This window comes from Cibotium barometz, chromosome 25 (assembly GCF_041138505.1).
Source record: "Cibotium barometz isolate CiBa-2024 chromosome 25, ASM4113850v1, whole genome shotgun sequence".
Classification (NCBI taxonomy): Eukaryota; Viridiplantae; Streptophyta; class Polypodiopsida; order Cyatheales; family Cibotiaceae; genus Cibotium; species Cibotium barometz.
The window spans coordinates 13,958,362-13,980,389 of record NC_141070.1 but is presented as its reverse complement, the minus strand read 5'-3'; the positions used below and the strand labels follow the sequence as shown (position 1 = coordinate 13,980,389).

The following is a 22,028-nucleotide window of genomic DNA, read 5'->3' as shown; positions in this document are numbered from 1 at the left end:
AGTTGATCTTGCATTGACATTTTCTATAAAAATATAACGTTTAGCTTGCATATTTCAAGTTACTGGAGTATTTATCATATTCTCTCAGTGTATATCATAGACATTATTCCTTTCGTCTCAAATAAATCAACCTTTGTACAAATATATACTTTGCTTATGATATCATTAAAAAAATTAAGCCATAATTTATTATTGTTTTTGATACAATATATTATACTATGATCAAATATATTCATTACACTATATAATATTAGGTTTGATTCAAGCTACCGATACATACAATTCTAAACTCTACCTTTGTGTTCGTAATCCTTAGCATTACGAACATACCCTTTCTACACCCTCTCCTCCATTACCAATATAATCTTTTCTAAAGTAGAAGTAGAATTATTGCGCAATGCACATGCAAAACATGATGCAAAGTCAAAAAATCTAATCTGAACTCATTCAAACACACCAAACATGCAAATGTTTGACCGGGGCTCCATCCAAAAAAGTCAACCAACCCCATCTCTTGACATGTTTAATGGAGTAGGTAGTCTACTCAGGAGGTTGGAGAGACATTAGCCCAATCATGTACAAGGCATGATGATGTTAACTTCTCCAACTCTCTTTATGCATTCAAAAAAAATAGCATAATGCTCCATTTCAGTATGATTAAAATAAAGATTAAAGGTTGGGAGGTAAACATTTACACATTAATAACAGAACGTGTAGCTGAGGAAATTATTTTTACTGCGTTACATCAATCCTTTTCATTTTAACAAGTTATACTTAAATCTAAATATAACTAAATCTTCAATCAACCCTGGTATATGAGCGTCTTAGAGCCAGGGGGAGTCATGAAGGGGCGTAACCACAGATTTGAGCTGCATGTAGTTGAGGACAGCATGGAGGCCTTGTTCGCGCCCGAACCCACTCATCTTGTAACCTCCGAAAGGCAGTACTGCATCAAAGACATGGTAGCAATTCACCCAAACCGTGCCTGCCCGGATAGATCTGGATAGTCTATTTGCCACATCGATGTTCTTGGTCACTACCCCAGCTGCCAGACCATACATGGTGTCATTGGCCCTCTTCACAACCTCATCCAATGTCCTGCATATAACCATCCCCATACAGACATTAAGCTCTCTTACATGGTGATTATATAGGTATCAACATATAGCATGCAATCACGATGGAGATTTTACTTGAATTTCAAGACAGACATTACTGGTCCAAATATCTCCTCCTTAGCAATCTTCATGCCATCCTGCATCCACATGAGAAGTTACACATAAAGCTAGAATTCCAATGCCTGAGCTCTATCTAGTGTGTGCCTCTTATACAGAATTCCAATGCCCGAGCTCTAGTATGTGCCTCTTTACCTGAACATCTGCAAAGATTGTCGGCTCAATGAAGTAACCCTGGTTTCCAAATCTGTTTCCACCAGTTAAAATCTTTGCCCCCTCTTCTTTACCGCTTTGGATGTAGCTCAAAATCTTGTCGAACTGAGCTTGGTCCACCTGCTAACAAGTAAAATGCAAATAATTATTTGTGATTCGATATAGAAGAAGTGTTTAGCATCACTGCACATAAAAGAACATGCCTGTGGACCTTGCTCCACCCCACTCTTGAATGGATCCCCGACAACATGCCTCTTTGCCCTCTCGGCTGCCTTTTTCAAGAACTCGTCATAGATGCCCTCTTGCACAAATATTCGGCTGCCTGCAAAACAGACTTGCCCCTGCATGATCCACCTCATTTCAGTGAGAAAGATGTGACATAAAAGAACCAAGTTGATAATACAATGTAGAGTAGTTGCCCTCTACACACCATGTTGAAAAAGAGTGCAAAGTGCGCGAGTTCGACAGCTACATCGATGTCTGCATCATCACATATGACAAGAGGAGACTTGCCACCCAATTCCAGTGTAACAGGCTTCAGATTGCTTTTGGCAGCAGCTTGCATTATGAGTCTACCCACTTCTGTGGATCCAGTGAAAGCCACCTACCCATCACCATCAAGAAAGACCCGATGGAGCCCCACCGTAATAAGCTCATTAGCCTTTCAAACACCAATACAATTTTGACTTCAATCATTAGCTTAAGCTTCAACTTATCACATCACCTCCCCTGAGTCATGCTTCCAGTGAATAATTTACCTTGTCGATATCCATGTGACCTGAAATAGCTGCACCTGCAGTCTGTCCAAAACCAGGTAGAACATTCAAGACTCCAGGTGGTACACCCGCCTGCAAAATGGCATATAAACAATGCTAGTAAGATTTGTATCCTTTTAAACACCACATATACACATACTCGCACATATAACACTTGTCCTTTCACACATTCTAGAACCTTCTTGAACCTTGTCTCTAAAGTCACACATTCTACGTTTTAGAGCCTTCTAGAACCTTGTATATTTTCTTGGCCGCCATGATAGCAAAAATTAATAGTCATGTACTGACCTCCTTTGCAAGGCCTGCAAGGTAAAGTGCGGTGAGGGGAGTCTGTTCAGCAGGCTTCACCACAAGCGCGCACCCCGAAACAAGAGCCGGTGCAGCCTTCATCACAAACATCAAAATGGGGAAGTTCCATGGGATGATAGCTCCGGCAACTCCAATGGGCTCATAAAGAGAAATGGCTTGGTATGGGCCATCCAGCTTGTATGTACTTCCAGCTATCTTGTCACCCCATCCTGTCCAATAAACACATTTCCATGTGCAGTGTCAAGAAATCAACCTCAAAAAAGCAAAGTGTTGTCCATGAAAACAAAGATTTCCGGCAACACTTGTAGGTGTGCATTGACATATTGTCCGTGCAATATGTCTTGAAGCTATTATCGAAAAACGCACAGCACCCTTTTGAGTTTCAGCATGAAGAGCACTCCCTACGGATTTTTGATGCCATACCTGCTATGCTGTGAACCAACTTTGCCGAGATGGGCACATCCAAATGCTTGGATATATCAAGTGGTTTACCATTATCAAGCGTCTCCAAAGCAGCCAGTTCCTCAACATGCTTCTCCATCAAGTCGGCAAACTTGGACAGGATTCTGCCCCTTTGCTGAAGAAAACACCAAGCACTACCATCAAAAATCTAGGATAAAGGAATAACCAACACTCTGTACAGACTCTGGAGCCCGTACCTGCAAAGCTAATGTAACATAATGACAACACACATCATACCGCAAGGGGGTATCATGCCCTGGAGCCATATTCAACATCTTCAACATCTTCTAGCAAGTCATGATAATGACAAGGGGATACACAATATCCAAAACCTTGTTCATTTATCAAGCCTTTACCTGTAAAACTTATATGTCATGATGACCACAGCACAACACAATGCCACAAAAGGGCATCATGCAATGAGGCCGAAGCCAACATGTTCTAGCGAGTGATGACACCGGGCCATAACACTCGTGTATAACGAGGCCATATCCAACACCTTCTAGTGAGTAATGATGACACAGTTCATGCATCTGAGACATCCATCCACGAATCATGCTTACAGTGACCATGCCCAAACACTATGTACAATGAGACTATGGCATCATGCATCTGAGACATCCACGAATCATGCTTACAGTGACCATGCCCAAACACTATGTACAATGAGAGAATGGGTGTCATGATGGCACAATGGGACATCATGACCACAAGGTCAGGTCCTAGGGTCAAGTAGGCTTCAAACAAAAATAAATCAAATTATATATATATATCAGCTTACAACACATACCCACATCGCGCAGCCTGATGGTATTGAACTCGGATCCTTGTAATGGAACCCAACCTTTCTACCAACTTGTCTACGCGCCCATAAGCAAAAATAAATCAAAATCTTGATGCATAATAGAGTAAACTGCTAGAAAAGGGAAAATGTGATATATTCATTTCAGGGAAGTAAGAAAGCCTGCTGGTTTGAAAGAATGCTCTCTTGACCACCCCTTTCACACTATCATTAATATTGTCCATGGGCATGGTCTATTAATGATAGTCCATGGACATGGTCTATTATCGTTGGTCTCATTTTATGTTTAACTATGATTATAAAGAGATTAAGGTGGAATTCTCCACCATAGCCATGGACCATAAATGTTTGTTTAGCTAACCGGCGGTTGTACGTCCCAAACTAATGAATGATTTGAAATAGACAAACATGCAAGATTACTTACATAACCGGTCATCCGCGGCCACGGACCCTCATCAAAGGCCTTCCGCGCGGCTTTCACGGCAATGTCCACATCATTCTTGTCAGCCTCAGCCACATCTGCGATCACTTGGCCTGTCCTGGGGTCCAACGTTTGGAAAGTCTTCTCTGCCAACACAAAACATAGCGCAACTCTAAAACGTGTCAAAGCAGTCATGAACATCTACGCCCATGTTAAATCGCTGATAACAACCATTTGGCATAATTAAACACATCGCATTCAACTTGCATTTGAGTTTAGTGGACTACTCGAAGCAGTGCTCGAAAAAGTGTTTTTTTTACTCTTAAAATTAAAGGCAATGTTTAAGTTTAAGGAGGATTTAGAGTTGAATATCATTAGAAATGGTACAAATGCAGAGATTTATAACTGAAATGTATAAATTTCAACCCTTAAAATTAAAGGTCGAATTTCAACTGAGATTTCTAGATTTTAGTCGGAAAATTTACACTCCAAACCACATTATATGAGCACTGCCCAAAAGTTGAAAATTGAGTAGACATGCATGAAATTCTAAACAACCCATATTCATATAGTTAATGGTTTAATAACAGTGAATAACTTAGAGTATTTGGGTTGATTTTAAAATTTAAAAAAAATCTGACAACTAGGAGAAGATGAAAAGAAGGTGAGAGCCAAGTAAACCTGCTTTGATACCAGTGAAGATTAATGTAAGGAAATATACGAGGTACCCATTATTATTTATTATCTTTAAAAAAGTAAATCAGAAGCTTGAACATGTGAAAGCTATACTTGAGGCAGCATCGACGAACTCTCCATTGATGAAGAGCTTGGTGTACTTGACTTCAACTTGGGGTTTGAGCTCTGAGTTTTCAGCTGAAGCTGAAGGAGGCGCCATCGTCAACTAGCTAACTTGTGATCTGCACAAACTGTGGTGGGTAAGGCAGGCCTAATATGTAAAAAGTGCTCCAATCTCCCCAATTTAATAGCCAATCCTTTGTTTCTTTCCCCCTCCATAGAAGACGCGTGCGGCCCACCTATCACAGTAAACACTACCACCGACCACTTCAGTAACATTTAGCCCATTAGTCCACAAAAACGTGCGTGTTACTTTTTGGTCTTGCTAATAGTTAGACTCTAGAGTCTAGGGTAACCTAACCAGTGTCAGAAAAAACCGTCCTTTAGCCATTATTTACTGTCTACAAAAACGTCACGTGTCGCGGTGTGCTTACATTTGGTCAAAAAGTGTTATTGAAAAAGTTTTCTCAGGAGTCAGGACTCCCAACCACATTGAAAAAAGACAAGTTGGAACTTTGTGTAGGGTCGGTTTCTTTTTAAAATTTTGGCTATTACAAAAAGGGAGCAAAGGATTTCGTGAGAACCCCTCATATCCTCTACAAAGCGAGGGCAATGTAACTATCCGGTGTCTAGTCGCCAGGGATCAAACTTGGTACCTCCAGGTTCCCCATCAACCACTAGAACAAGCACTTGATGTGGTTTCCCTATTCAAGAATCGAAATCTCATTATTATTAACTGGTTTTTATAACTAAAAACTTATAATTTTTTTCGGTTTTTGTAAAGATACGAGTAAATTTAATAGCTTTTTTTAATTTTAACCAGTGCAAACTACACTAAAGGACGATTTTTTTCTAGCACTCCTATGGCATAGTAAGTTGTAACATGGTTATTAGGTGACGGTACTAGAGTCCAAGAGTGGTCTTTTTTTAGTTAAGTCGAAGCTTTTTTGTCAATCAAAATGGGATCTAAGTTTCTAATGTTTTTATTAGCATTTATTAGCATTAATTGCTTATATAAAGGTGATTATGTTTTGTATGAGAAAGGAATATGTTTTGTAGATATCTTTTTATTAGCATTTATTGCTTATGTAAAGGTATTTATATTTTGAATGAGAAAGAATATGTTTTTATTAGCATTTATTGCTTATGTAAAGGTAATTATGTTTTGAATGAGAAAGGAATATGTTTTGTAGATATGTTTTATTAACATTTATTGCTTATGTAAAGGTAATTATATTTTGAATGAGAAAGAATCATTTTGTAGATATATTTTTATTAGCATTTATTGCTTATGTAAAGGTAATTATGTTTTGAATGAGAAAGGAATATATTTTGTAGATATGTTTTTATTAGCATTTATTGCTTGTGTAAAGGTAATTATACTTTGAATGAGAAAGAATATGTTTAGATATGTTTTTATTAGCCCTTATTAGCATTTATTGCTTATGTAAAGGTAGTTATGTTTTGAAATGAGAAAGGATGGCAAGGGACACAGTTGAGGTAGCCAGCTGTGTGTGTGTTATATGTAAAAAGAACATGCGGGGACCTATCTAAAGTAGAATAGTCACCTTTTTTTTTAATAAGAGAGAAAGGCTATGAGAGAGAGAGAGAGAGAGAGAGAGAGAGAGAGAGAGAGCTCCCTTCTTTTTTGTATGATGATTTTCAAAAGAAAACATGGGCTATCGAACCCACATTTGGAAGTTTTTAAGTAGGGGAGAACGATCGGAACTGTGAGTGTACGAAAACCTACAATCTAGGGTTTTGTGAGAACGCTCTCCCGCCAACTACTCTATTATGGTCTAGTTACAATGTCGAGAAGAGGGAGAGGCTCTTCCCTTGACCCGATGCCCGTAAGGCCTGAGGGACCCCAGTCACAGTGACGTCAAAATTAAACGCAGTGACAAAACCAGTTCCCTCGAGAACAGCATCAAAAGGAACCATCTCCAAAAACAAGGAGCAATATGGCAGTCACATTAGCACCAGCTAGCTTGATCCTCTAGAGATGGACCCTCATCCTCAAGACCCCCATGTGGAAGAGAGGGAGCAGTGCCATGCAGTGATTCCTCTTCCCACATGTGAGTCATGCAGTGGACATGTAAGCGGCCCCCCTTTTTGGTAACACTTTACTCCATGCCTCACATTTGGCGAACACTTCCTGACATGACAATAGTCTCTTCTCTCCTCTTCCATACTCGGGTCTAGGGCATCTCCAGTTCGCCGCATCCTCTGCGCAGCACCATAGTCATGGAGAACCAAGATGGCCCCCAACTCAGAGCCCTAAAAGGAGGAGTAGTATGGAAGACGCCAAAAGCCGCTTCTTTTATCTGACGGAGAGAGAAATGATGCAGATGAAGGGAGCCCTGTTTTGAAGAAGCCAGGCGAAGCCCGCATCAACATGGACCCCAACATCACTAGAATGGAGACATAACAAATGCTAGAGGAGAAGCTTCAACACTAAAAAACGGTAAGCCTTCTGTCTCACGCTCCCAGCAAATCTGGTTCAGGAGTGGCAACAATAGGCTTGTGCCATGGTCCACGCCCTCCAGCGGAGGTGCTAAATTCCTGGATGAGAACTAACTAGTCCGCTAGAGGCCTAATAGTCAAACATACTCAGCATTTACCAAATAACTACTTTTGTTTCTTGTTTAGAGAGGAAGGGATGGCACTCAACGCCCTAGGGGCTCGCTAATGGATCCTTAGAAATTCTCCCCTTTACCTCTTTCCGTGCTCTCCTAATTTTTCCCCAGTTGGTCCTAAACCCACTCTTTGCCATGTTTGGGTGGAGCTCCCTAATTTGCCAATGCATCTTCACCCACTATAATTAAACTACTGCTTGAACCTGTAGGTAGGCTTTTGGGGTTCATAGCTAATGTAGATTTAAATCCCCATTTCACCCACAAGCCCCTGAGCATGGATCTCCCTGGCTCTATTATCATTGACCTAGGTGCATGAGTCGAAAGATGCCTCCAAGATTAACCTCGACCTTGCTTCCTCTCAAGCTGAAGAGGAATCTCTACCAGTGGTAGATATTTCAAACCCTACACAGATTATCAAAGATTCCTCAAGTGAGGAAGAGGATGAAGAGGTACCCAACACCTTGATCTGAAGAGGAATCTCTACTAGTGGTAGATATTTCAAACCCTACATAGATTATCAAAGATTCCTCAAGTGAATGAAGAGAATGAAGAGGTACCCAACACCCAGATCCATTCTCTTCCTCAAGTGAGGAAGAGAATGAAGAGGTACCCAACACCCAGATCCAAGATAGTGATCTGAAAAAAAGGTTGATGAAATGGACTTCCCCAGGATGCCTCCAAGGTTAACCTCGACCTTGCTCCCTCTCAAGCTAAGGAGGAATCTCTACCAGTGGGGGAAACGAGAAAAACCCCATCAGTGGTGGTGGTCAAGAAAAACATTAGGAATGCTGGCCAAAACAAAGCTGACTCACTTGCCTTAAAGAGAAGACAATCACAGGTTGGAGTGATGGCATCCCCGCTTCCCACAGAAAAAAGAACACAAGAGTTTGCTAACCCCCCAACTAAAAATCAAAATTAATGATAGATTTTAATATTATCTCCTACAACACTAAGGGTTTAACAGATGGGAATAGGACCATATAATGTATCAAGCGAACATCCAAGCTAACACATTATATGTCTTCAAGAAGTAAAAGCTGCTAGACAACTCCTTAAGAAAAACTTGGAATTGATTTCCAAACAACATGAGTGGTTTAGCTCTAACCACAAGCAAGAAGGAGGCACATCTATAGGGCTACATAAATCTTGGATGGCCTTCTACAAACATCAGGAAATCGATCCTCAAAATCGAGGGGTAGCAGTATTGTTATGCTCACATAACTGGCATGGCTATGATGTCTCTGCGGAGGAGGAGATGAAGCTATGGATCACCACCTAGCTTGAGAGAGAGGGATAGCATCCCCATTGCCCATATGTATAGGGGCTTGCTTGCCCACACATGCCCGACCGCCCGTATGTCTCCGCCCCCGAGCACCCCTCACCCTTGAACCCGTCTCGCTTGTCGTCCACACTCCTGTAGATGGGCTCAGACCCGATCGAGCCTCCCATAGCTGCTACAGGCTACGTAACATTACTCCCCCCTTAAGAAGAGTTTTTGTCCGCGAGATGAAAACGAACTGCGGAAAGTTCTTAGTTAATATACTCATGTGCTCCCACGAGGAAGCTTCATCCTCATGATCTCTCCACTTTACCAAAGCTTCGCGGTACACAGTATGCCTCGTGTTTCGATCTCTGAATCCGAGAGTCCTCTCGGGCTCATGAGTCCTCTCGGGCTCATGTGGAATAGTTGGTGGTTTTATCAGCACCACCAAAATGCTGGGAGAAACTACATTCTCTTTATGATTGACAATTTTTTGAAGTCTATTGACATGAAAAACAGGATGAACTCAAGAGCTCTCCTGTAACGCAAGTTTATAAGCCAATCCACCAACCTTCTTGAAGACTTTAAAGGGACAACGGTATCTAGGAGAAAGCTTTTCACACTTTCCTGTCTTTAGAGTCTCTGACTTCGCAAGGACTTTCAAATATATGAAATTGCCTTCTTCAAAGGTCAATTCTCTGCGACCCTTATCCGCATATGTCTTCGCATGATCTTGTGCACTACATATACTATCTTTTGTTTTGCAACATATCTTGCATGTCTTCAAGGGACTCCTTGACAGACTGCAACTTCTCCTTCTTTAGCCCTATGGCTATAAGAGACCTCGGCTGGAAACCATACATCAACATGAATGGACTAAATCCAGTCGCTGAATGTTTTGAATTGTTATAAGTAAACTCCAAATGCGGTAGGTACTCCTCCCAGTTGGATTGCTTTTTGCTGACATATGCTCGAAGCATATCTTCCAACACTTAGTTGACTCTTTATGTCTAACCACATCAGATTGCAAATGGTATGCCGTACTCATACTCAAAGTAGTTTCTAACTTTTTGAAGACTTCCCTCCAAAAGTGGCTATCGAATTTCCTATCTCTATCAGAGATTGTATTTGTGCGAGCAGGCCATATAGAGATGTTTGATAAACAACCTAGCTTGTTTTGACCGTCTTCTTAATAGGTATAAACTTGACCATCTTGGTAAATCTGTCAACCACTACCCAAACCGAATCATTTACTCAATTCGTTCGTGGTAGATCAGTGATGAAATCCATGAAAATACTCTCCCATTTTCCTCTGGGAATATCCAATGGTTGTAGCAAACCTCCAACCTTGAGGCGCTCATGCTTATTGACCTAACACTTCTTGCATTTCAGCACTTCGTTTGAGAATCCCCCCAATGAATAGTTTTATCTTTAGTTTTTAACTCATTAATTAAGGGAACTGCGATCTTTGTGTAGTCCTTTACGTACCCGACATGCCTAGAAAACTATGTAATTCTTCGAGATTTTTAGGCTTTGGCCACCTGATTATGGCATCCACCTTATCAAGATCCATTCTTGTACCATTTGTGGATACAATGTGACCCAAATAATGAATCTCCTCAGCAAAGAATTTGCATTTGGACTCCCTCCCAAACAACTTATTCTTTTTGAGCAATTCAAACACAGCACGCAAGTGCTCCAAGTGTTCTTTTTTCAATAATAATGAGAAGGTTTTTGCTATGGACATGATGCTTTTATGCATTGGAATGATGCTATTGAGCATTGGAAGAGCTTGATGTGTGATTGGAATCAATTGGTAATGCTACATTCAAATGCAAGTTGATGCCCTTGAATGCCATTTGATGCCAATTACTCATAAGCAATGCTTATGGGAGTGATACCAATTGGATATTGATGTCATTGGTATATGGTATTACCTCACTTGTGCTTATTGATTGATATTGGATCTTTGGATGAATGGCAGACATTTGGAGCTATGTGGATAAGCATGAGTTCATGCATAATGGTTTATGAGTATATTGTAATGGGCATGAGTCATGCCACATCCTTGTAAGTGATCCGCCTCATTTTCATATTCAAGCTATATGCACCTCACAATTGTTTGCACTACTTCAATTTCTAGAAACTAGATATGTTGGTGAGGGTACCCCGGGTGTTGGCGGAGAGGCCCAGGGGGGGAGCATGGCTTGAATTCACCGTGCCGTGAGTGCCGTGGTAAAGCGGTACGGTGGAGGATTAGGTGTGGAGGTGAAGACTTGGCCTCAACCCGTGCCTTGGTTTGGACTAGGTACGGGGGTGAGAAGAGCTTGGCCGGGAGATCGGCAAGCTTCAACGCGCTACACCAACGATCTTCTTCGCACAATCATCCTCTTGGTTTATGTACATGGCAATGGCGCTTTAATATGGACATCTCATGGGAATTGATCTTGCAATATGCCATGGGAAACGTATGGTGAATGCTTGGAATTGCAAGGAATTTGTATGCCTTTTGGTGATGCAAGTTGAGGCCCATGCTATGTAATGGATGGGAATTGATAAGAGGATTATGGATTTTTGCATTGCTACTTGAGAAAAATTGAGATTTAGCCCCTAAAACAAAGGAGACTATGTCAAAATTTTCTCAAATTTCTGGTCATACATGGACAATTGAAGCTTGTGGACCATAATTTGCAGACCTTGGGATGCCAATGAGGTGCGAAAGCTGTTGACATTGGTTTGGGAGCAAACAAAGATCAATTCGGCACAAAAAGGGTCCCTTTGCCAAGAATATGCAGATTCACAAAAACCCTAATTTAGTCCCAACCCTTTTGGACTGAATTAAAAGGGACCATATGAGCTCTTAGTGCTTCCTTAGAGCTAGCCAACGAGCCCTTAACCTTCGCATTTTGATATCTCTTTAGGGTAGAATTTAGGGTTTTTGCAGAAATAGTAAACCCTAATTCAGTCTCCCAGGGGTTTGAAGGTCTTCTAGATCTAATTACATAGGCTTGTAGTACTCATCGAAGGCTTCCATTTGAGCTAAAAAGTTTTGCATTTGGATATCTCTAGCTCAAGTTGTACCGAAAATACCGTTTTAGTCTATAACCCTGTAAACCCTAAAACAGAGAATAGTAGCACACCTCATCTCTTACGGGTCTTTGCATAGTGGTCTAGTACACTTCATTAGCTCTCCAACAAGCTTTAGATCACTTCAATCGGACATCCCTACCTCAATTTAGAGCCAAATTTCTGAAACCGAAGGTTTCCATGGGACCGAAGCCAAAAGAGCGACCGAGGCACAACACTTTGGCTTCCGACGAGGTAGAGGGTGAAGAGGCAATGATGGAACAAGGAATTTTGGATGCTCCGGAGGATACTCTTGGGCACACTTCAAGAGAAGGGGATAATTTTGGGCATACTTCAAGAGAAGGGAATGAGGAGTTGAATGTCGGAAGTGCCCATAAGCACACCCCACAATCTTTGCATGCCATCCCCATCGATTCGATCATGCAAATGCTGATGGAAATGAATGCTAAGATGGACACGATGGCTACAAGGGTGGAAGTCAATGGTAGGCTTGACACTATGGCTACAAGGATGGAAGTTTTGGAAGAGAGGATCGCTCGGCCAATGAGCCAACCTTCCTATGATAGTGGTCATGGTGCTTTACATGAAGGCAAGCAATTTGGGACAGCTTTTGAAGGCCGTAGGGAAGGCAAGCTACCCATGGTACAAGAGGTTTCTCCCAAGGTAACACATGAGCATTCCACCAAGAATGTCACTTTCGGATTCATGGCGGATGCTAGGAGGCCTTCTATGCGGGAGATGAAGCCTACTACATTCCAAGCGGGTTCTTCCCAATTGGATGGAAAGCAACATGCACCTACATTCAGACATGAGGAGTCAAATTTTGGGGATCCGAGGAGAGTACCTTTGCATCCCAAACCAAATCAGTTCTCCATGCTTGAAGAGGAGGTGTATGATATGGATGATGTGGTTGAGCTTGATTGGGAACATATGTCATTCATTGAGAGACAAAGAGAAGCTCATGATAGGTGGATGGAAATGCCAAATTTCCTCAAGAGGGAGTACAAGGATTTTGCACAATTCCTTGGATCTTATGTGCAAATGCAAAAGCACAAGCCCTCGCACCATCATGAGAATGCATCGTCAACCGTGTCAAAGGAAGTAAAGGACAAGATTTCACTCTCTAAGTTCAAGGGTGATGGTTCAGCCCCACATGAGTTGGAAGAATGGATGAATAAGTTGGATACATACTTTCAGCTCTATCCGAAGAATGAAAGGGACAAAGTGCATTTTGCATCCTTGCATTTGGAAGACTATGCACATCAATGGTGGAGACATATGCTCAAGGAAGGAGTTATGCCACATACTTGGGAAGAACTCAAGCATGAAATGAATATGACATTTGTGTCGCCTTTGGTTCTTGATCGATACCATGAAGAATGGTACGAACTCACACAAAAGGGCATGTCAGTTAGGGAGTACATCAAGAGGTTCATGAAGCTCTCTATGTTTGAAGGATGGACTCAATGAAGGCATGCGATTGAAGAAGTTTGTGCATGGTCTAGATTCATACATCAAAGTGGATGTCTCGGCACAAAGACCAAGCACTATCAAAGAGGCTATGAGGTTGGCGGAGCTATATGAGCCAAAGTATAAGAGGGTTCAGCCCAATGTACCTTTTCATAAGCCATTTCACACTTCTTCAAATGTGGGGAAAAGTCTACCTTCTTCTACATCCACTTATACTTCCAAATTCCATACATCTTTTGGAAGTGGATAGTCCACAAGTGGAGTTCATAATGATGCTAAGAAGAGCAATGGGTTTGTCAAGAATCCTCCTCAACCATTCAAGAAGACTCAACAGATGGATGATCCTAAGATTGAGGAATTGAGGAGCAAAGGCCTATGTTTTAAATGCAAAGAGAAGTGGTCACTCGGGCACATTTGCAAATCAAAGAAAGTGGTGGCTACTATGATCATTATGGATGAGGATGACGATTCCAAGTCATCTCATGATGTGGAAGAGTTTGAAGATTGCAGCAGCGAGGAGACACATGAAGAAGACTTGGAGGGTCATTCTTTTGTCAAAGAAGAGGATGAGTTTCCTTTCGACCCCGGTGGAAGGGATCATGCATGCATTTTGAGGGACAACATGCTAAAAGATACAGGAAATGCAGAAAATGCAGCCCATGTATGTTCCATTTCACAAGAGCTTTTGGCAGGTTGCAAGAGTTCAAACACCTTGAGGTTGGTGGGCACCATTAATGGGAGAGTTGCACACATCTTGGTGGATTTAGGGAGTACTCAGTTTTGTTAACTCCAAATCCCTCAACTCTCTCAAACTATCTCCGACGGAGCTACCCATAACCTTCCAAGTACAAGTAGCAAATGGAGAGAATGAAAAAGCCAAATTGTTTTGCCCTTCAACAAGAGTGAGTTTATCCTCTTCATATGCTTGGGAAGGTGACTTGGTAGTATTGGACATGGGGCCCATTGATGTGATTATGGGATGTGATTGGTTGGCTTCTCTTGGTGATTTTCACATGAACCTTCAACAAGGTGTTATGAGCTTTTCACATGATGGACAACTTGTGGTATTGGCTAGAAATACACCAAAAGAGCTTTCTTTGATCACTCCAAAGAGACTCAAGAAGGAACTCAAAACTCTTGGTACAGTCTATGTGTTGCATGTCACTAAAGAAGGGATGGATAGCAATGGACAACACATAGACAAGGATATGGCAGCTCTTCTCAAGGATTATGAGGACATTTTCCAAGTGCCAAAGAGTTTGCCACCAAAGAGGGAAATTGACCATGCCATTGTACTTGAGCCGAATGCAAAGGTTGTGAACAAACCTCCTTACCGGTTGTCAAAGGTGGAAAGGGAAGAAGTGGCAAAGCAAGTGCAAGAATTGCTTTCCATGGGTCTCATTCAACCCTCACAATCTCCGTTTGTATCTCCCGTTCTATTGGTGAAGAAGAAGGATGGTTCCTTTCGTATGTGCATAGATTACCGTGATTTGAATAAGGTAACCATCAAGAATAGATACCCCATACCTCGCATCGATGATCTTCTTGATGAGCTAAAAGGGGCAAAGTTCTTCACCAAGATTGACTTGAGATCAGGATACCATCAAATAAGGATGAAGGAGGGTGATGAAGAGAAGACGGCATTTCGGACCGAAAGAGGATTGTTTCATTTCATGGTTATGCCTTTTGGTCTCACGAATGCCCCGGCCACCTTCCAAGCACTCATGAATAGGGTGTTGGCTCCTTTCTTGTTCAAATTTGTACTTGTGTTCTTTGATGACATATTGGTCTATAGCAAGAGCTAGCAAGAGCAAATAAGAGCATTTGGTACATGTGAAGCAAGTTTTTGAGGTCATGAGGGAGCATAGATTGTTTCCAAAGGAGACCAAGTGCACTTTCATGGTGAATGAGGTTGAATACCTTGGACACTTGGTGGGAGAAAATGGCATTAGGGCTGATCCAAAGAAGGTGGCATGTGTCAAAGAATGGCCAACCCCTACTAATGCAACACAATTGAGAGCATTTTTGGGTCTATCTTCTTTCTATAGAAGATTTATGGAGCACTATGCATCAATTACGGCACCTCTTACCGATCTACTTAAGAGGGAAGCTTTCTTTTGGGATGCCATTGCCGACAAGAGTTTCAATGAGCTCAAGGCTTTACTTATATCAGCTCCTATTCTTGTTTGTCCGGATTTCTCAAAGACATTCTATGTGAGAGCGGATGCAAGTGGAAGAGGTCTTGGGGCAGTTTTGTATCAAGAGCATGGTGTCATTGCATTTGAGAGTAGTAAGCTTTCTGAGAAGGAGATGGAAATCCTAATTTGGTGCATGATTGGGCATTAGATCATGTGTATGTGCGTAGGGATTCACAAATTTTAAAAATAGGTCTGAGAACATGGAAAGCACATCCCATGGAAGGGCAATTATTCGGTAATGATTTGGTCACAACTGGGTGGACCACATCTGTACACATATGCCAAACCACAGTGAAAAATTCCAAGGGAGAAGAAGAAACAAAAATGTATGCATCACTTCCTCCTCCGGACTTTAGTGAAAACTAGATGCATGTGCTAGCTACCATACATGTGATGCAACCCAGGGAAACCCAGTATGTGGAATCTGAAAATATCCCTATGACCTTTGTCTGTATGGTTAAGTGGCAAACCTTTGATGAAAAATCAGAAGAGGAATCCTCTAGCATAGAAGTGACCATAACACAAGGTTGTACCAATGCTCAACGCCTCAAAAGATGGAGAAAACAGAAACGATATCTCACCTGATGAAATGCCCTATTTACGAAGAAAACCACGAATGCCCAGTGGCTGAGATACCTCGAAGCCACCAAGGTACACGATGAGTTTTCTAAGGATTGGGGTGAGGAGTTGAGTAAGATATCGCTGGAAGGAAGATAAAAAGAGGCAATCACCCCTTAAAAATCCAGAAACACCTAAGCTTACACAAGCTAGGCATCAAAAATGCAATAAAGCTTTGGCAAAAGCTGAACGTGAGGCTAGAAAAGTCATGGCTAAAACAAAACGTGAGAATGAGGATAAACCAGACTTGCTCTCAGTGCCAGACCACTTCAAAACCTACACTGTTGAACGGAAAGTGGTCCGACTAACGGCAACAAGGGTTAAGGAGGATGGGCTATCCACATCATACGATGGCCTAGCAGAAGTCATGGAAGTTGACATTGCGGGACCAGGGGAGGAAGCCACACCCATATACATTACCGCAAGACTTGACTTTGGCTGAAGAAGATGAGCTCGTTACCCTCCTTAAGGAATTTAAGGATTATTTCACCTAGAATTACAAGGAGATGAAGGGGGTACCACCTGAGGTAGTGCAACATATGATTCCAATCATGGAAGGGTCAAGACCAAACCAAGCATAGAAACCATACCAGATGAATCCTAAGTATGCGGCATTTGTAAAGGAAGAAATAGACAAGCTAATTGCTGCAAATTTAATCTATGAGATAGAACACACGGATTGGTTGTCACCAATCGTAATAGTACCAAAAAAGAATGGAAAACTTAGGGTATGTGTCGATCTTAAAAAGGTCGATGTAGCTACTAGGAAAGACCATTATTTATTACCCTATAAAACGGAACATGTTTTGGAGAGAGTGGCTGGTGAAGAAGCTTACAGCTTCTTGGATGGATTCTCTAGCTACAATCACGTGCCATAGCACCAGAAGAACATCATAAGACAGCTTTCAATACAATGTGGGGGACATTTGCATACAAGGTTATGCCCTTCAGTCTCACCAATGTCCTAGCAACATTTCAAAAACGATTGGTGTGCACAACCTTCAAAGACTTCTTGTAGAAGTGGTTGGAGGTATTCATTGATGATCTGTGTGCACACTCTTGATGGGTGAACCATTTGGCTTGCTTAAGGAAGGTGTTCAAGCGATGTCGATTATATCGTATATCCATGAACCCTTTAAAGTGTCAATTTTGGGTCAAACATGGTGTGATATTAGGACACATTGTCTCAAAGAACGGAATATCCACGGATGATAGCAACGTTAAGTTGATATTGGAGCTGCCACCTCCTACTAATTACAAAGGTGTGCAAAGATTTATGGGCCACGTAGGGTATTACCACGCTGGCGACGGAGCTGCTTCATAATTTTCTATGCTGAAATCGCCATACCATTATACAAGCTACTCATTGTATTTGAATGGATTGAGGAATGCCAGGAAGCATATGATCGACTGAAGCAGGCATTGGCTAGCGCGCCAATTCTACGACCCCCCAATTGGGATCTCATATTTCATGTTATGGGAATATATTTTAAGCCCTTAATAATATTATTCTACCATCTTAGATAATTCGGGGATGCTTGGATTATCTTTGCATCATGCCAAATTATGTTAATATCATGGGTGATACCATTATAAATATTAAAAGTCAATATTAGGTAATTTGAGAAAAATCTCACATTTTGGGAATCAATTACTCCATATAGTTTTGGACATATCTTAAACATACTAACTCCAAATTTGTCAGAGATCATAGATTTAGATTCTACTCTGCAAGATCTTTCCGATGATACATCACATGGGGGGGTTTTGACAAACTTTTGGACAAGTTCACCATGCTCCCATTTTTCAAATGGGAATGGGATTTTTCCCAAATTATTTAGTATGGCGTTTTAATACATTTGGTGGATATTGACGTATGCTTGGGGTCTCCAATGTTTGTTTCAGCAGTTGGTTCGTATGTAGGGGTGATTCCTGGGTTACTTACGCCTGGCAAACATGTGTGTGATGATGGTTTGTATGCTTATGGAATATTTATATCACTAATTTATTGTTGGTTATTTTATAGGTGAAGAGGATTCCGAGGATTAAGGAGGTCACACCAATTTATTACTTAGCACACCATTTTTTTAAACAAGCTTGTAAATACATATGCTAGCTTGTACACATTTTGATTTATTTTGTATAGTTTAGCAAGCATAGACTTGATCCTTAATATTTGCTAAAGCCTGATATGCTTCAAACCCAAGCCTTAAATTATGGGCACTCTATTTTTTAAGATAAGAGAGTGTCGTGCAAGAAAAGCACCACTTTTTGTATTTTTGGAGGCTATGGTCTAATTTGGAATAAAATATCTCATAAATACTCATGTGTGGGGGAAATGGGCCATACACACGAGGGGGGATGATTGCACCCAATCTTGGAGTCGCATCTTTGTGAGCTAAGTATTTTCATTTGTTTTTTAATATTTTAATCATGGTCATGTGATGTTTGATGAATTCTTGAATTTAAATCAATTTCTTGCAAATTATTTGATTTCTATCTCCCTAGAAATTTTAGATCCAGTGATAGTGGTATTAGAGCTAGACACCTAGGGAGAAAAGGATAAAATTGAGTGGGAGAAAGTTAACTTCAAAGGTTTGAGGGATTGCCTCTATTAACCAAAGGGTAATAACCAAAGGTTAAGAGGAGAGTGGTAAACCATTTTGAGAAAGCCATGAAACAGTGGTAAACCATTTTGAGAAAACCATGAAACCACTCTTAAATTAAAAAGCAGTTTTGCTGAATTCTTGACCTCTTTTCGATCTATATGTATGGATGAATTCCAAAATTGAGAGCAAATCCTACTTAGCTTTCTAATTGCTAAACCATTGAGGGAGGAAGGAACCTAAAATGGACGGTGTACAAATCTCCAAGAGTCAATTTATGGAGAATATGCACTGTGGGAAAAATTTCTGAAATTAGTCTTTTGATTACTTAGAAAAACTTTTCTATCCTTTTTTCCTTCCAACTCACGGCCATGGAATGTTAAAGCTTTGGAATTTTATTATTATTATTGTTCTTCTCTCAATCCCACGATGATTGAATGCCCGATAGCGCTGCGAATTCAGAGGGGGGGAGATTACTTCGCCTAAGCTTCTATTAAGCTTGTGATGATTAAGACTGCGCTAGGTTTAAATTCATAGAAATAATTATAAGCATAAGCTTTATTTAGTAAGTTTAATTAAAATCTTTATAAGCTTTAATTAATAAAGCTTATAAATGCTTTATTAGAACAAAAAGGGGCTTCGCACAGACATTTCTCAAAAGCTTACTAAGCTTTTATTAAAGCTACACTCTTTAGCTTTAGTAAAAGAGCTTTCTTAAGCTTCCACATCATCTGTAGCATGGTGAGAACCCTCAGCAGATCAAAGAGATGCTCTGTGGCGCTAGGCTCGTCCTTAATCTCCTCCAGCAATAAATCATCCACATCATCTGCAGCATGGTACAAGTGAGAACCCTGGAGAAGTGACAACTGTTAGTAATAGTAGTGGGATAATTCAAGTAATTAATCCAAATGAATAATAAGATATTCTACCAATTCCCCCGTATTTTGCACCCTCCCCGCCAAAAAGGCTCGAAACACCAGTTCCATTGATAATTCCATTGATTACCCATTGATAAAAAAAATATGACTAGCTTACTCTCAGAAAGACATTGTAGTAATAATCGATGTAACCTCGATTTAGTGACCAACCTTGAATGAAATGTCCGAGTGGAATTCATTCACCGTGCGATAAGGGGAAAGCAACGATGCTGCTGGAATGCATCTATCACACTGTGGATGGTATGGCCTTGAATGACTCGCATCCTGGACGCACCGTGGACAGTATGGAAAGCGAGAAAATTTCGAGCGTAGAGAAAAGCAAAAAAAAAACTCGCACCATCTTTATATAGGTCAAATAATAGGGCTGACGTCACATGATTGAGGATCGAACGTCACGTGTTGAAGGACTTACGTCATCGTCGATTCACAAATTGCCACGTGTAGGGCTGACACAGTCAACACATGATTGCATTTTGCTCTATAAAAAGGAGGAATATTTTCTTTTCCATGCTTTTCTTCCACGGTGTTTTTCACGATTTTTTCCAATTATGTTTCTCCGCACTTTGCTCATGCAGCTCGCTGAATCGATCCATCCCAGCCCTTGTTTCAAGCGCCTATAAGTTTTTCTCTCTCTTCCCCTTTTCTTTCGCTGATTTTATTCACGGTGCGATATGGCTATTCTCCATGTGAAATCGAATCGACATATCGCTCCGTGGTGGACGGTTGGGTGAATTTTATTAATAAGAGATTTTGTTCATGGTGCGATATATCTATTCTCCATGTTTTCGAATTGAAATATGGCTCCGTGTGGACGGGTCCAAAAATTTTATTGGATAAGTTCTTGTTTCGTTCACCATGCGATATATCTATTCTCCATGTTTTCGAATTGAAATATCGCTCCGTGTGGACGGGTCTGAAAATTTTATTTATAAGTTCTTGTTTTGTTCACCGTGCGAAAAGAACTTTGAATTCCCCTTATCGCGCGGTGGATGGTGGTCGTGTGACTTGGCTAAGTACTCTGCCTTCTCTTTTCTAGTGTTGTAATGGCATGCACAAAACAGACCGTCAGGAGAGTTTCAGTGCCAGAGCCAGATCCAGCGCCTGATCCAGTGCTGAATCCAGTTTTGGTTCCAGATATCCCAGAGAAAATTCCAAAGGACGTCTTAAGTGAACCTATGCTTCCTGATGTCAAACCCAACACCAGCAAGAACATTTCAAAGGCGAGGGTCACTTTGCAGAGGCAAAGAAAAATGTTTGCGGAGATAAGGAAGGTGCAGATGGCTGTCAATCACCTCATCCCCAAAGCTCCTTTCTTGAGAAGTCAGATCCATAAGCAACAGAATAAAGTGGAAAGGTTACTTTAAATGGCAGAGTAGCGTCGTCGCATGTCTTCAAGAGTCATGCGAGGACTTCCTTATAGACTTATTAAATGATAGTAACATTTTTGCTGCCCATGCCAGGAGGGTCACACTAATGGACAAGGACATGACATTAGTAAGCAGAGTTAGGTATAGGTATGATAAGTTCATGCGACCTATACCATTCAGGGATAGGAAGGCAACGGAAATCCTCTCCATTCCTCTTGCTTTGAAGAGGAACAGGGCTTTTGAACAAGGTGGTTATTAACAGCAAGTCCACAAGGGCTTAAGAGGCTTGTAAAGGGGGCGGATCTAAAAGGAAAGGAGACATTAGAAGAGAATGTCGATAGGGATGATTTGGCAGAAAACCTTCTAAAGTTGGAGGGAGAGAATAACGACAGACTTAAGGCGGTGCCTGGCCAGATTATATGCAATGTCTCGTACAGCGCATGCCAAGCAGGAGGACCTCCATATCGCTCCAAAACGGATGTTTATATGCTCGTTGAAAAGAATAGAGAGATGAATGACAGTATTGTGCTTACTTATTTAAGGTGTGTACTCTTCGTCTTTTTTTGAATGCTTTCTTGTTTTGATTTCTTTTTCCCTTTCCTATGTTTTTAATTCAATCTGTAGGGTACTATTGAAAGAGCTTTTGCCAGACTAGGCAAAGCAAGTATATATTTGTGATCCTTTGGTATCAACTATCCTGATTGACCCGTCGAGGTCTGACGAGGACCTTGCTCCTTATTTCCAGGGAGTTAGTCTGGGTACCTACTTTGTTGTGCTGCCATATATAGAGAAGTATGTATTTTCTTTGGATTTCAAGCTGTTGATGGAGTTTAAGTTATTAGTTGCTTGTGTTAGGTTTCTTATATTTTTTGTTCACTTTCTCAATTTCAGAGG

At 41.1% G+C, this 22,028-nt stretch overlaps 1 protein-coding gene across 2 annotated transcripts; it reads right to left on the bottom strand.

The window, feature by feature from the left end:
- Window positions 1-594: 594 nt before the first annotated feature.
- Window positions 595-5,167, bottom strand: LOC147624269 (aldehyde dehydrogenase family 2 member B4, mitochondrial-like). Of its 2 annotated transcripts, XM_086819240.1 has the most exons (10): window positions 4,948-5,167; window positions 4,162-4,304; window positions 2,897-3,050; window positions 2,453-2,682; window positions 2,147-2,236; window positions 1,819-1,992; window positions 1,592-1,729; window positions 1,371-1,508; window positions 1,194-1,255; window positions 595-1,098 (listed from the first exon to the last, which is right to left on the bottom strand). In XM_086819240.1, exons 1-10 carry the CDS (start codon window positions 5,051-5,053, stop codon window positions 825-827), a joined length of 1,509 nt encoding a protein of 502 aa, XP_086675366.1. In that variant the 5' UTR covers window positions 5,054-5,167; the 3' UTR covers window positions 595-824. The 2 variants fall into 2 exon arrangements, with proteins under 2 accessions (XP_086675366.1, XP_086675368.1); XM_086819242.1 differs by lacking the exons at window positions 4,162-4,304; window positions 4,948-5,167 and adding an exon at window positions 3,726-3,784.
- Window positions 5,168-22,028: the final 16,861 nt, after the last annotated feature.